General features: G+C 33.9%; 1 protein-coding gene across 1 annotated transcript in view; it reads right to left on the bottom strand.

Annotated features, from left to right (window-relative positions):
- Nucleotides 1-15,584, bottom strand: part of CNTLN (centlein) — a 337,062-nt gene that overhangs the window by 222,764 nt on the left and 98,714 nt on the right. Inside the window, exons 4-5 of the mRNA XM_061199082.1 lie at nt 14,240-14,374; nt 13,452-13,631 (exon numbers count right to left, since the gene is read on the bottom strand). Of these exons, the coding sequence (XP_061055065.1) occupies nt 13,452-13,631; nt 14,240-14,374 (315 nt within the window). The remainder of the gene's footprint in view (nt 1-13,451; nt 13,632-14,239; nt 14,375-15,584) is intronic.

The raw sequence follows: 15,584 nt of genomic DNA, 5'->3' as shown, positions 1-15,584 counted from the left end.
GTCTTTTTTCCCTAATGAGTCTAGCTAAAGGTTTGTTGATTTTATCTTTTCAAAGAACCACTCTTAATTTCATTGTTTTTTTTATTGTCTTTTTAGTCTCCATTTAATTTATTTCCACTATGATCTTTATTATTTCTTTCCTTCTACTGACTTCTGGCTTCATTTGTTATTCTTTTTCCAGTTCCTTTAGATGTAAGGTTAGATTGTTCTACTGAGATTTTTCTTATTTCTTAAGGTAGGCCTGAATGTCTATAAACTTCTCCCTTAGTACTGCTTTTGCTGCCTCCAACAGATTTTGGTTTGTCCTATTTTCCTTTCCATTCATCTTCAAATAAATTTTGATTTCTATTTTTTGTTGACCCAAAAGTTGCTTAGTAGCATGTTGTTCATTCTCCACATATTTGTGATTTTTCCAGCTTTCTTCTTGTAGTTGATTTCTAGTTTCATACCACTGAAAAGATGCTTGATATGATATCAATCTTCTCACATTTCTTGAGACTTGTTTTGTGTCCCAATATATGGTCTAACTTCGAGAAAGTTCCATGTACACTTGAGAAAAATATGCATTCTGCTGCATTTGGACTGAATACCCTGTACAAATCTATCAAATCCATTTGGTCTAATGTATCATTTAAGATCACTGTTTCCTTGTTGACTTTTGGCTTGGATGAACTATCCACTGATGTAAGTGGAGTGTTAAAGTCCCCTACTATTACTGTGTTACTGTCAATTGCTCCCTTTAGGTTTACTAATAACTGTTTTATATATTTCGGTGCTTCTATGTTAGATGCATATATAAATATTATATCTTCTTGATGAATTGTCCCCTTTATCATTATATACTGTTCAATTTTGTCTCTTGTTACCTTTTTTTGGCTTGAAGTCTATTTTGTCTGACATGAGTATGGCTACATCCACTTATTTTGGTTGTCATTTGCTTGGAGTATCATATTCAGTCCCTTCACATTTACCTTCCATTTGTCTTTAGAGCTGAGATGAGTCTCCTGGAAACAACATATACTTGAGTCTTGTTTTTTAATGCATCCAGTCACTCTGTGTCTTTTGATTGGTGAATTCAATCAATTACATTAAGAGTTATAATTGATAGATGATAACTAATCACTGCCATTTTACCTTTTGTTTTCTGGTTGCTCTATATCTCCATCATTTCTTTTTCTTTGTGTTTATGTCTGCCATTTTGGTTTGGTGGTTTTCTATGATTTTTTTCTCAGTTTCCTCCTTGTTTATTTTTCATGTCTCTGCTCTAGATTTATGCTTTGTGGTTGCTGTGAGTTTTGTCTAAAACGTCTCATGGATAAAGTACTCTTTTTACTGTTGATAGCATCTTATCTTCATTTACATATATAGATTACATCCTTTTCCTCTTCCCTTTTTGTTTTTGTTGTCTTGAATTATCCCTTTATACATTGTGAGTTTGTTACCAAATTGAAGTAGACAGTTATTTTTTCTACTTTTCCCCCTTTAACTTTTACGCTATAATAAAGCATTTAAAAGCCAATTCTAATAATTACAGTTTTCTGATTCTATTTATCACCTTGCTCAAACTTTTGTGTACTTTTTGCCTTTTTGTTTCTGGTAGAAGAGCACCTTTCAACATTTCTTGTAAGGCAGGTCTAGTTGTGATGAACTCTGAGCTTTTATTTATCTGGGAAAATCTTTGTTTCTCCTTCATATCTGAATGATAACTTTGCTGGACAGAGTATTCTTGGGTGATAGTTTTTAATCTTTCAGTATTTTGAGCTTTTCATTCCACTCCCTCCAGGCCTGTAGGGTTTCTACTGAGAAATCTGCTGATTGCGTAATGGGGGTTCCTTTGTAGGTTACCATCTTTCTTTCCCTGGCTGAATTTCAAAATCTTCCTTTGTCATTGACTTTTGACAACTTTAATATAATGTGTCTTGGACAAGGTTTTTGCATTGAGGCAGTTAGGTGTTCTCTTAGCCTCATGGGCTTGTGTATCTAGTTCTTTCCCCACGTTTGGGAAGTTCTCAGCTATTATAAATAAATTCTCTGCTCCTTTCTCCTCTCTTCTCCCTCTGGGATACCCATTACCCTATTGTTGCCCTTCCTAAAAGAGCTGAATAACTATTGTAGAATTTCCTCATTTTTTATATCTCAATCCTTTTTCTTCTTCTACTGTATCATTCCAAGATTTCTATCTTTGAGCTCACTAATTCTCTTTTTTTTAATAAATTTATTTATATTTTATTTATTTATTTTTGGCTGCGTTGGGTCTTCATTGCTGCGTGCATGCTTTCTCTAGTTGCTGCGAGTGGGGGCTGCTCTTCGTTGCAGTGCCCAGGCTTCTCGTTGTGGTGGCTTCTCTTGTTGCAGAGCAGAGGCTCTAGGCGCGCCAGCTTCAGCAGTTGCAGCATGCAGGCTCAGCAGTTGTGGCTCACGGGCTCTAGAGCACAGGCTCAGTAGTTATGGCACACGGGCTTAGCTGCTCCAAGGCATGTGGGATCTTTCCAGACCAGGGCTCGAACCTGCGTCCCCTGCATTGGCAGGCAGATTCTTAACCACTGCTGTGCCACCAGGGAAGTCCATCACTAATTCTCTCTTCACTATGGTCTGCTCTATATCCAATGCTTTCTAATGCATTCTTCATCTCATTTATTGAATTCTTAAGCTCCAGAATTGCTGTCTGGTTCTTTTTTTTTAGTTTCAACCTCTTTGGTAAATTATTCCTTCTGTTCATTAATTTTATTCCTGAGCTCGATGAATGCCCTTTCTGAGTTTTCTTATAGCTAGTTGAGTTTCTTCATGACAACTCTCTTGAATTCTCTATCAATCAGATTGCAATGTTCCATGACTTTAAGTTTAATTTATGTGGAATTGTCATTTTCTTTTTGTGGTACAATGTTACTGTGGTTTTTCATGGTGCTTGATAAATTGTTCCTCTGCTGGTGCATGTGAAGTAGGGAACACCTTTCTGCTTGATTCTAGCAATTCAACAGGTTAGAAATTAGAGGTCATTCTTTTGACTTCCAGTAGGTAGCGATATAGCACAAGTTTTGGGTTTCTCTTACCTGAGATGCCTCTGATTCTATTTGAGAGTCTGCACTTTCCACGCTCCACCGCCTCTGTCAGAGGTGTGGCCCTGTGCCTTCATTATTGTTTCTTGTGTCTCTGGGGTCATTGGTGCCTTGCTTCTGCCAGTGTCACAGTTGCTGCTGCCTGGGGCCCTTGGATGGTGGGCTCTTCCCTCATCTGGGATCCCAAGTTCCAGGTTCCACTACCATGGGGGAAAGGGAAGGGGGAGCCAGGGTCCTGCGGGTGCCTCTATGGTGTCCAGTGTTGTAAGTTTCCTGCAAGTGCCTCTGTGGTGTCCAGTGTTCTAAGCTCCACAGCTGAAGGTGTGCATGTGAGGGGCTGGAGTAATGGGTGCCTTAGCAGCTGGAGGAATGGGTTACCAGGCCCCACCACCACTGCTGCCCGGTTACTTGTGGCTGTAGTAACCATGTGGCCAGGAGGCTTGCGTCATGTGCACCACCTCCCCTGCCACTGCCAGGTTCTCTGGGGTTGTGGGCTCAGCTGCCACGGCTGATGGACCAGGACTTCAAGCATGCCTCTGCTGTTCCCTTGGTTCGGCCTCCTCCATGTGTTCCAGTCCACCCACCTTTAGATGCACAGATGTGTGGAATTCTCCAGCAACCTGATATATTGGACAGAGGCATCTTGTTGTGTTTTGGATGTTTTAGTGGTTGTAGATTGAAGGGGAAAGACAAAGATAACTTTTCATTCTGCCACGGTGCTGAATTGACTCCTCTAAGCATATAATTTGAAATGTATATTTTTCAACAAAAAAATTACAACATGCAAAGAAAAGGTGTCATTCATGCAAAGGAAAGCAAGCAAGCAATAGCAACTGCCCATGAGAGGATCCAGATACCAGCCTTCACAAAGACTTCAAAAGAGGCATTATAAGTATATTTAAAAAGTAAAAGAAAACCATGTTTTAAAAAGTATCATATCTTTTTTAAAAAGGTAAAATGACAATATCTCATCTGATGGAAAATACCAATAAAGTAATATAAATTGTTTTGAAACATCCAAATGGGAATTCTGGTGCTAAAAAGCACAGTGACTAAAATGAAAACAAACAAACAAACAAAAAAACAAACAAAAAAACCTCACTAGAAGAGCTCAACATTTAATGTGAACTGGCAGGAATAAGAACAAAAAACTTGAAGCTATATCAAGAAAAAAGAATAATACAAATTAATAGCCCCAGAGGAATACTGGACACCACTAAATGCACCAATATAAGCATAAAGGGCTACCAGAAGGAGAGGCAATAGAATAAGGACAGAAAAAAATACTCAAAGAAATAATGGTCAAAAACTAACAAACAATGATGAAAAACATTAATCTACAAATCCAAGAAGCTCAACAAACTCCAAGTACTATTCATAAACACAGAGATCCACGAACAGACACATCATGGTAAAAATGCTGAAAGCCAAAGACACGAAGAAATTCTTAGAAAACAAAAGAGAAAACGACTCATCATTTCCAACAGACTTCAAAAAGATTAGCAACTGACTTTTCTTCAGAAATAATGAAGGATAGAGACAATGAGATAACATATTCAAAATGCTCAAAGTAAAACATTGCCAAAACAGAATACTATATCCAGGAAAGCTATCATTTATAAATGAATGCAATGAGTGACACTGGCAAAATGGAGAATATGCAGCTCCAAGCACTCTTGCAGAAACATGGAGAAAAACAGCAGAAACTGTTAGAACCAATGTTGCAAAAACTCTAGAAAGCATTCAAAATTTTACAGTAACAAAGAAAATGCTGAACCAAGAAAAAAGCAACTTAAAAACTGGATAACAGATTTGTGAAGTTTTTATTTGCCCTTCCCCACCTTATTCTCAGCATACTAGCCATCTTAAGGTCAGGAATCTTCAAACAGTGTAATTCATGTAGTGGCAGTAGCCAATGTTACCAGTAAGGAATCCTTCCTGGTTTGAGAGAGAGCAGAAGAAACTTTCCTAGCAAATTACTGTACGTGTCTGTTCTAATTTGTCTAGGGGTTACCTGAAGAAATAATGCAAAGTGACTATCTCAGACCTGACTGGGAACACAAACTGGAAAAGTGGAGAATATGGCTCAAAAATGCCATAAAGTAAACTAATAAACCACAGATTCCTAGGGCAAAAGATGACTGTTCCAGATATTCAATACAATGCCTAAGTCATGGGACTAAACTCTGTGGGAAATTATTTGGGAAAATAAGACATTCAAAAATACTGATACATATGGGAGTGTTCTGAAATCCAAACATATGCTCATAGAAAGATGCATATTCACAAAACTCCAGAGCTACCCTATGCTTTCACTTTGGGATAACCCGTGAGCTTAGTGTAAGTCTGGAAAAGTATTAAAGGAATGCCCCACTGGAGAGCCAATCTACAAAGACTGGGGGAGAGATCTGTTCTGTATCTCTGTGTTTTTTTTCTATTTTTTGTTTTGTTTTGTTTTGTTTTTGTTTCTTTGTTTGTTTTAGCTCCTGTCAGCCAAGGATAACTTCTGTCACAACAGGAACAGACAAAAGCTAAAGGACAGAGACTTCAATGACTAAATAGAACAAGGACTAGAGACTGTGCAAAAGTAAATTGGAAGATAAAAAGACTACCATACCCTTCAGCAATTAAAGAAGCAGCAAAGTCTTGGGAAGGGGTAGAATCTGATTTCCAGAGTTATAACATTATAAATTTGCTAACACAAATACCCAATTTTCAACAACAACAAAAAATCACAAGGCATACAAAGAAACAGGAAAGTATGGCCTATTCAAAGGAACACAAAAATTAACAGAAACTATCCCTGAGAAACCTCAGATATCAGATTTACAAGGCAAAACTTTAAAACAACTATCTTAAATATACCCAAAGAGCTGAAGAAAAATATGTAAAAAGAACTAAAGCAAATCAGAAAAACAATGTATAAACCAAAAGAATATCAATAAAGAGCTTGAGATTATAAAAATGAATCAAACTCTAGAGGTAAAAAGTATAATAACAAAAATAAATAATTCACCAGAGGGTTCAACAACAGATGTGAGCAGGCTGAAGAAAGAATCAGCAAACTAGAAGACAGAACAAGTGAAATTATTGAATCTGAGCAGCAGAAAAAAAGAAGAATGAAGAAAAGTGAATAAAGCCTATGAGAACAGTGGGACACCATTAAGCAGACCAATATATACATTAAGGGAGTCCCAGAAAGAGAAGAGACAGAAAAAGGGGCAGAAACAACATTGAAAAAATAAGAGCCAAAAAAGTCCCAATTTTGATGAAAGATATGTATCTATAAAGCCAAAGACCGTAACAAACTCCAAGTAAGATTAACAGAAAGAGACCTACACTAAGATACACTAAAATCAAACTTATGAAATTCATCCAAAAACAAGGAGAGAATCTTGAAAGTAACAAAAGAGAGTGACTTGTCACATACAAGGGATTGTTAATGAGATTAACAGCTGATTTTTCATCAGAAATCATGCAAGCCAGAAGGCAATGGGATGATATATTTAAAGTATTGAAAGAAAAAAAAGTCAACATTGAATTCTATACCCAGCAAAACTGTCCTTCAAAAATTTTACATTCACATATAAAAGCTGAAGGAGTTCATTATTAAATCTAATGTACAAGAAATGCTAATGGAATTCCTTCAGATAGAATGTAAGAATACATAATGATAACTCAAAGCCATATGAAGAAATAAAGGCTCCAGTAAAGGTAAATACATGGTCAAATATAAAATTCAATACTGTTTTATATTTGGTTTTAACCCTACTTCTTTGGGAAGAAGAAGTAAATCATACATAATTTCAGAGACAAACATAAAAAATTATAAATCTATATTATAGGGCACACATTTTATAAAGATGTCACTTGTGACAACAATAACTTGAAACGGAAGGAAATAGCAGAACAGTTTTGTATGCTACTGAAGATAAGTTGGTATCAACTGAAATTATATTGTTATAAGTTTAGGATGTTAAATGTAATCTTCAAGGTAATGACAAAGAAAATATCAATAGAATATACACCCCAAAATGAGAAGGGAATCAAAATGTGCCATTACAAATAATCAACTTAACACAAAGGAAGACAGTTATAGAGGAAATGAGGGACAAAAAAATCTATAAGACATACAGCACACAAGTAATAAGTTGGCAGAAGTTAGTCTTTACTCACTAGTAAGTACTTTAAATGTACATGGATTAAACTCTCCAATCAAAAGGCAGACACAGAATGGATTAAGAAAACATTATACAACTATATATTTTTAAAAGAGACTATCATATCCAAAGACACAAAAAGATTGAAAATGAAAGGATGAGAAAAGATATTCCATGAAAATAATAAACAAAAGAGAGCTAGGACGGACATAAGAATATTAGACAAAATAAACTAAGTCAAAAACTGTTATAAGAGACAAAAGAGGACATAATATATTGATCAATGAGTCAATTCATCTAGGTGTAACCACTATAAACATACATGCACCAAAAAACATAGCCTTAAAATATATAAAGTATAGAATTGAAGGAAGAAATAGAGTTTTACAATAATAGTTGGAGAATTCAATAGGCCACTTTAAATAATGATAGAACATCTATATAGATGGTCACTAAGGATACAAAGAGCCTGAAAAACACTATGAACCAAGTATACCTAACAGATGTATATGGAACACTCTACGTCAAAACAGAAGAATACACATATTTCTTAAGTACACACAGAACATTTGCCATATCAGACCATATGTCAAGAAATACAAAAGCTCATAATAAACTTTAAAAAATTAAAATCATACAAAGTATCTTTTCCAACGACAATGGAATGGACCTAGAACTCAGTAACAGAAGGAAAATTGAAAAATTCAAAATATATGGAAATTAAACAATACACACTTAATCAGCCAATAGATCAAAGAAGAAATCACAAGAGAATCAGAAAATATACAGAGACAAATGAAAACAAAAACATAACATGCTAGGACTTCTGTGGTGGCGCAGTGGTTAAGAATCTGCCTGCCAATGCAGGAGCCACAGGTTCAAGCCCTGGTCCAGGAAGATCCCACATGCCATGGAGCAACTAAGCCCGTGTGCCACAACTACTGAGTCTGCGCTCTAGAGCCCACGAGCCACAACTACTGAGCCTGCGTGCCACAACTACTGAAGCCTGCGTGCCTCAACTACTGAAGCCCGCGTGCCTACAGCCCATGTTCTGCAACAAGAGAAGCCACTGCAATGAGAAGACCGCGCACCACAATAAAGACTATCCCCCACTCGTCTCAACTAGAGAAAGCCTGCATGCAGTAATGAAGACCCAACGCAGCCAAAAATAAATAAATTTTTTTAAAAAAACACATAACATGCCAAAACTTACAGGATGTAGCAAAGGCAATGCTCAGAGGGAAACGTATAGCTGTAAATGCTTACACTAAAAAAGGTGACATATCTCAAATCAATAATGTAATTTTATACCTTAAAGAAACAGAAAATAGCAGAGTGAATCCAAAGAGAGAAGAAGGAAAGAAACAACGAAGGTTATTGTAGAAACATTTTTAAGGGAATAACTAAACAATATAATCAACTAAATCAAAAGCTGACTCTTTTGAAGAGAACAACAAAATTAACTAACATTTAGCTAGACTGACAAAGAAAAAAAGAGAAAGGATATAAGTAACTAAAATCAGAAATGAAAGTAAAGACACTACTACTAACCATACAGAAATGATAAAGATGACTAGAGAATACTATAAACAGTTGTCCATCAACAAATTAGACAACCTAGATGAAAAGCACAAATTCCAATAAACATACAAAATACCTAAACTGACTCAAGAATAAATAGAAAATCTCAAACCCATAATAAGCGAAGGGGTTGAATCTGTTATCAAAACGTCCCAACACGGAAAATTCCAGGACCAGGTGGTTTCACTGGTGAATTCTACCAAACATTTTAAAAGAATTAATACCAATCTTGTTCAAATTCTTCCAAAAAAATATAAGGGAGGGAACACTTCCTAATTCATTCTTTAAGACTAGCATTATCTGATACCAAAGCCAGATAAAGATAAAGATATCCCACCAGCATAAGGTTGGTTTAACATCCAAAAATCAAGTATGGTAATATGCCATACCAATAAAATGACAGACAAAAACCACATAACCATTTCAATAGATACATAAAAAGCATTTATTTGCCAAAACCCAATACCCCTTCATGATAAAAAATAACTAACTAGGAATAGAAGGGAACTTCCTCAAACTGATAAGGTACATCAACAATAAAACTCAGCGCTAATATCATACCTAAGGGTCAAAGAGTGACTCCTTTCCTCCTGAGATCAGAAGAAGACATAGAGGTCCACTCTCTCTCTTTTCTATTTAACTGCATACTAGAGGGTCTAGTCTGGGCAACAGGCAATAAAATGAGGTAAGAGACATACATATTAGAAAGGAAGAAAAGTAAAAGACATACATATTAGAAAGGAAGAAAACAATCTATACTTACAGATGACATGATCTTACACATAGAAAATCCTAAGGAATAAACCTGTTTAGGTAGGTTGCAAGATACAAGATTAATATACAAAAATTAATTGTGTACCTTTACATTAGGAATGCACCATCAAAAAAGAAAATTAAGAAATAATTCCACTTAGAATAACATAAAAATAATTAAATATTTCAAAATATATGTACCCAAAGAAATACAAAGTTATAGTCTGAAAACTATAATACATTGTTGAAAGAAATTAAAGAAGTTTCTAAATAAATGAAACATCCCATGTTGATGAACCAGAGTTATAATATTAAGATGGTAACACTCTCCATATTGATCTTCTGACTCTATACAATCTCTATCAAAATCATCTAAGCTTGCTTTTTTTTGCAAGAAATGGAAAAGCTGATTCTAAAATTCATATAGAAATGCAAGACACACAGAATAGCCAACCTTGAAAAAGGAAGAATAAATTTGGAGGACACACAAATCCCAACTGCAAAACTTACTATAAGTCTACAATAATCATTGTAGTGTGGCATAGGCATGAGGATACATGTATAGATCAAAGGGAACAGAATTGAGGTCCAGAAATAAACCCTTATATTTACAGTCAACTGATTTTCGATAAACATGGTAGGATAAATTCAGTGGGGGAAGAATAGTCTTTTTTAACAAATGGAGCTGGGACAACTGAATACACGTGCAAAAGAATGAAGTTGGATTCCTATCAAACATCATGTTCAAAAATTAACTCAAAATGAATCAAGACCTAAATGTAAGAAATAAAACTCTTAGAAGAAAACATAAGTATCCATCTTCATGATCTTGGATTAGGCAATGGTTTCTCAAGATGCATATCTGAGATGCATCTGAGAATGCCCAAAAGCATGGGCAACAAAAGAAAAAGTAGATAAATTAATTATCAAAATTTTAAATTTTTGTGTTCAAATACTACCATTAAGGATGTAAAAAACAACTCAGAAAACTGAAGAAAATAGTTTCAAATTATATCAATAAAAAGAGACTTGTATCCAGAATATATGCAAAAGAAATGATTTCACATTTCTTCAAAGACATGCAAATGGCCAATAACATATAAAAAGATGACCAGAATTATTAGCCATCAGGGAAAAGCAAATCGAAACCACAATGAGATGCCATTCACATCCACGAAGATGGCTCCAATCAAAAAGACAGACAATAACAAGTGCTGACAAGTACAAAGAGAAATCAGAACCCTCAGTAACTCCTGTTTGGAATGTAAAATAGTACAGCTGCTTTTGAAAACAGTCTGACAGTTCCTCAGAAGCTTAAAAACAGAATTATCACATGACCTAGTAATCTCTCTCTTTGGTATGTACCTATGAGAAATAAAAATGTGTGATGTATACACAAAATCTTGTACACAGATATTTGTAGCAGTATTATTCATAACACAAATGTCCTTCTACTTGAGATAAATGAATAAAATGTAGGATATTTATATAATAGAATATTATTAAACTATAAAAAGAATGAACTACTGATACATGTTACAACATGGATAAACCCTGAAAACATTATTCTAAGTGGAAGAAGTCAGACACAAAAGATCATAAACTATAATTTCATTAATGTGAAATGTTTAGAGCAGATAAATCTATATAGAGAAAAAGGCCATAAGTGGTTATCTCGGGCTGCAGAGCTAAAGATAAATGAGGAGTGATTGTTAAAGGTTACAGGGCTTCTTTTGGGGATGATGAAAAGGTTCTAAAAGTAATTTTGATAATAGTTGCACAACTCTGCATAAACTAAAAACTATTGGCCTGTACACTTTAAATGGATTAAATGTATGGTATGTGAATTATACACCAAAAGGAAAGAAAGAGGCAGTTTTCTTACTGACAATGTGATTATATAACTTAGAAAAATCTAGAAAATGTACACATTTTTTGAACTAATAAGACATTTGGGGAAAATTGTTGAAAAGAAGCTCAAGATAATTCAGTAATATTGCTGTCTTCTAGAAATAATTAATTAAAAATATAATTTAAAATATTATTCAGCAAAAAAATTATTTAGCATAAAACAATATTTTAACATTAATATTAATAGCTAGGAAGAAATCTAATGAAAATGAACAGTACCATTTTAAGAAAATTACAAAACCATATGCCACATTCTTAAATAGCAGGATTATAATTCTTCCAAAATTAATTCATAAATTAGATGATGTTACAACCTGCTTTCTAACAGAATTTTTCAGTAAAACTAATGAAATGATCCTTAAATATTATTAGATAGTGAAGAGGCACATATAGGGCCCATGACTTACAAAAAGAAGAATAAAGAAGTAGATCACCCTACAAAATAATGAGTAAAATTCTAAAACTACAATACCTAAAACCATGAAAATAATAGGAAGTCCAGAAACAAACCCAAACACACCCATGGAAACTTAGAGATGTGAGAGAGACTGCATCACAAATCAATAAACTACTGAATAAATGGTGTGGAACAACACACCCAAAAACGAATTCTAAATAGATTAAAAATTTTAGGGTAGGGAATACTTCAGAATATAAGACTTCTAAAACAAAAACATTAGAGAAGAAAATAATAAAAATGACTATAAAAATTCACAAATTTTTGAATGTTTAACTCATCTTATTCAAGACTCACTGAACAGAAGGTATGTGTAATATATTTATATTTTTTAAAGTATTGCTATCTAGAATAAAGAATGCTTACAAATTAATAAGAAAAGATAAGCACTCTAATAGAAAAAAAAGTCAGAACTGTAAATCACAGAATGGACTATTTGAATGGCAAATAAGGAAATGAAATCATCATCAAAAAATCATGTAGCTATGATTAACACAAAGAAGTACCACTTACCCTTATGACACTACCAAACTGCTTAAAGGGTATAGGGAAGCAGAAACTGATATAAAAATAAGAAAACAAATGTGCCAGAATTCACTTCTCTCAATGGCTCAGTCATTCCCTGATTGTGCACTAACAGAATTACTGTATGTATTTCCTTAAATATCTGCAATGAATAGATTCACATACTCAGAAAGACAAATCCTTAAATAATCAGGCACACATGCATACACTCACACACACGTATAGACACACATATCCATTCTTACTATATTTTAATAGCTATATATATGTATGTGTGTATACTTATGTTATATATTCTTCTTAAGCATGTATACATAGAGGGACTATCATATTTACTAGCACTAAAATTTGTTTGAGGCCTTTTCAACAAAGTCTATGTTAAAAGAGAAACCTGAAATTCGATGGGAAAAAATGAACAAAAACATTCTCAAGACCAAGAGAAAGCTACAAAAAAATATTATTTTGAAAAATAACTGATCAAAAAGGATATAAGAATATCATAAAGATTGATTGTACCTTTTATCTTCTATAAAAATAAACTTTTACAATGAATAAGGCCCTCTCAAGCCAAAGAAACACACATAAAACACATGTGAGTATGTTTTAACTGTTTTGTGCTTTTTTTACAGTTTTTAAAGGACCTGGAAAATACAGTATTAAAACTATATTGCAGTGAATCCTAGCTATATTTATAAATTTAATCCCTAACTGAAAAAAGCCAAAATTCATAATTCTAAATGTTTTTTCAAAACATGTTTTATTTCAAAATGCAATAGCCTTTATTTTTTAATGATTACATTTTAGATAAGTATTTGAAGTCAGTTTCCTGCTTTGCAACATCAATTTTTAAAAAGCTGTGGGTCTTAACTGAAGGAATATAAATTAATGCTAGTCCCCACTGGTGGATATGAATATATAACTTGTTATTTAAAGAAAATAACATGTAATAAACTTCCTATAAGAAGTTAGATCCAAAATAACAGCACGGATTCCATTCTCATTGCATACCTTTATTTTTGCATCAGTGCTATACTTTTCTTTTCTCCAATGTGCTTCCTGCTTCCTCAGTTTCTCCAGGTCATTTAGCAGGTCACCGCAGTGGGTACTTAATTTCTCATTTTCCTCCTTCATATTTTTTATAACCAGTCTGTTTTGCTCTTCCTTATTCTGTACACACTCCTTAGTGTCCTATAGAACAGTACCACAGGGGCCGATAAACAAAACAAAACGAAACAAACCAAAAAACAGGTGAGAACTAATCAGCAAATATAAACTGTGCAATTTTACCCCCACAGCAGCTTCTATATTTGATGGCCAAGGTCACCTGTATACTTTTATTGGCCTCTTTTCATGCAGGTGGATGGGTCATATTTTTTCACTGGATGACAGCTTTGATGAGTACACATTTGCAAAGAGCCCATTAATTGATCAAGCTGCCTTTGATGCTGTCCCCAGCTATTTTTGAGACCCACACAGACATATCCTCCCAGACCTGGGTTTTATCAATTAATAATGCCAGTCCCATCAGAATCTAATTACAAGAAGCCACATATTCACACTCCTACTTTCTTAGCTCCATTTCCATCATTAACTATTTATCTGAAAGTTATAAAGCTTAGAGTCTTAGCTTTAAAGCATCTTTCTCAGAGTTTTTGCATGTGAGAAAACTGTATGGTACAGCAGGGCCTAAGGCAATTTTTCCTCCAAGCTTGTCACTTTCTGTGCCACAAAGGCTGACAAAGCTTTAAGTAGGACTTCAAAGAAAGTACTGTAAAACTGTGTACAAGTCAACACACCTTAACTTCTTGACTTTTATCTTTAAATTTCTTCTGCAAGTCATTGAATTCTTTCCTTAAGAAAGCATTTTCTTCATCTACTGCAATCTTCTGTTTTACAAGGTCATTTATTTCCTGTTTTAGTCCTGATTCTCTCTATGGAAAAAAGCAAAATTACTGATGAGCTGGTATTTCTAAGAAAAAATAATTTTATGTAAAAAGTTTTAGATTTTGACTGATAATATCAGAATTAACTACCTTTCATAATAACATCCATTATCATAATACTCATTTCCTATGACATGCCCAGAGATTTTCAAGTAAAATGTGCAAATATGGTACTGACTTACTAGTTTAAGATGAAGAACCCATAAAAACTGGATACCAAATATTAAGCCACATACAGAAAGCAAACTTTTTGGATTTCTGTGTGTAATAGGAAAAAAATGAAATTTTACAAAACATTCTAATTAAAGAAAATGCTTATGTAGATAAAATAAGAATTATCCTCTATTTGACTATCATTTGGAAGAAAACATTTTTTAGACAAATGAATACAGTTTTGTGAAAGCATAAGCAATTTTAAAGAATGAAAAATGGAAAGTCCGTCTTGATACAAAAAGTATCTTGCTCTGTAGAAAGAATATTCAGAATATTAAAACTGCCATAATTTTTAACTGAATATTCTTCTCACCTACCAGAGTAAATGATATCTAATTGGAGGATGTATCCATGACTCAATTCTTAGTTTCCCTCTTCTCAAATCTTTACAGCTTTTCCCTCAGAAAATTTACCCACTCTCTTGGCTTCTGATCTCATCTCTGTCTGAAAGACTACCCAATCCATAATCCAGCCCTGACTCTTTCCCAATCACCAATCCCACATTTCCAGTTTTCTCTAAAATACCTCCATCTGAATTATCTGCTGCCACCTCGAGCCAACATGCTAAAACTGACATCCATGTCCTGATATTAACTCTTTACTAAACTTACTCAACTTTTGTCAACCCACTCATTTTCTCAACCAATATCTGAAACTAGTATCTCTTAAATTTTTTTGCAGTGTTTAATTTAGAATTTGTATTTTATTTAAACATTATTAAATTCATACTTGATATATGCTTTGTTATATTTTACCTTTATTATATATAGTAACTACATTATTTTTTTAAATTTTTATTGGAGCATAGTTGATTTATAATGTTGTGTAAGTTTCTGCTGTACAGTAAAGTGAATCAGTTATACACATACATATATCCACTCTTTTGTACTCTTTTTCCATATACGCCATTATAGAGTATTAAGTACAGTTCCCTGTGCTATAGAGTAGATCCTTTTTAGTTACCTATTTTATATATAGTAGTGTA

The sequence above is a fragment of the Eubalaena glacialis genome, chromosome 9, assembly GCF_028564815.1.
Source record: "Eubalaena glacialis isolate mEubGla1 chromosome 9, mEubGla1.1.hap2.+ XY, whole genome shotgun sequence".
NCBI lineage: Eukaryota > Metazoa > Chordata > Mammalia > Artiodactyla > Balaenidae > Eubalaena > Eubalaena glacialis.
The sequence above is the reverse complement of the archived record's forward strand: the minus strand, read 5'-3'. Positions and strand labels throughout refer to the sequence as shown.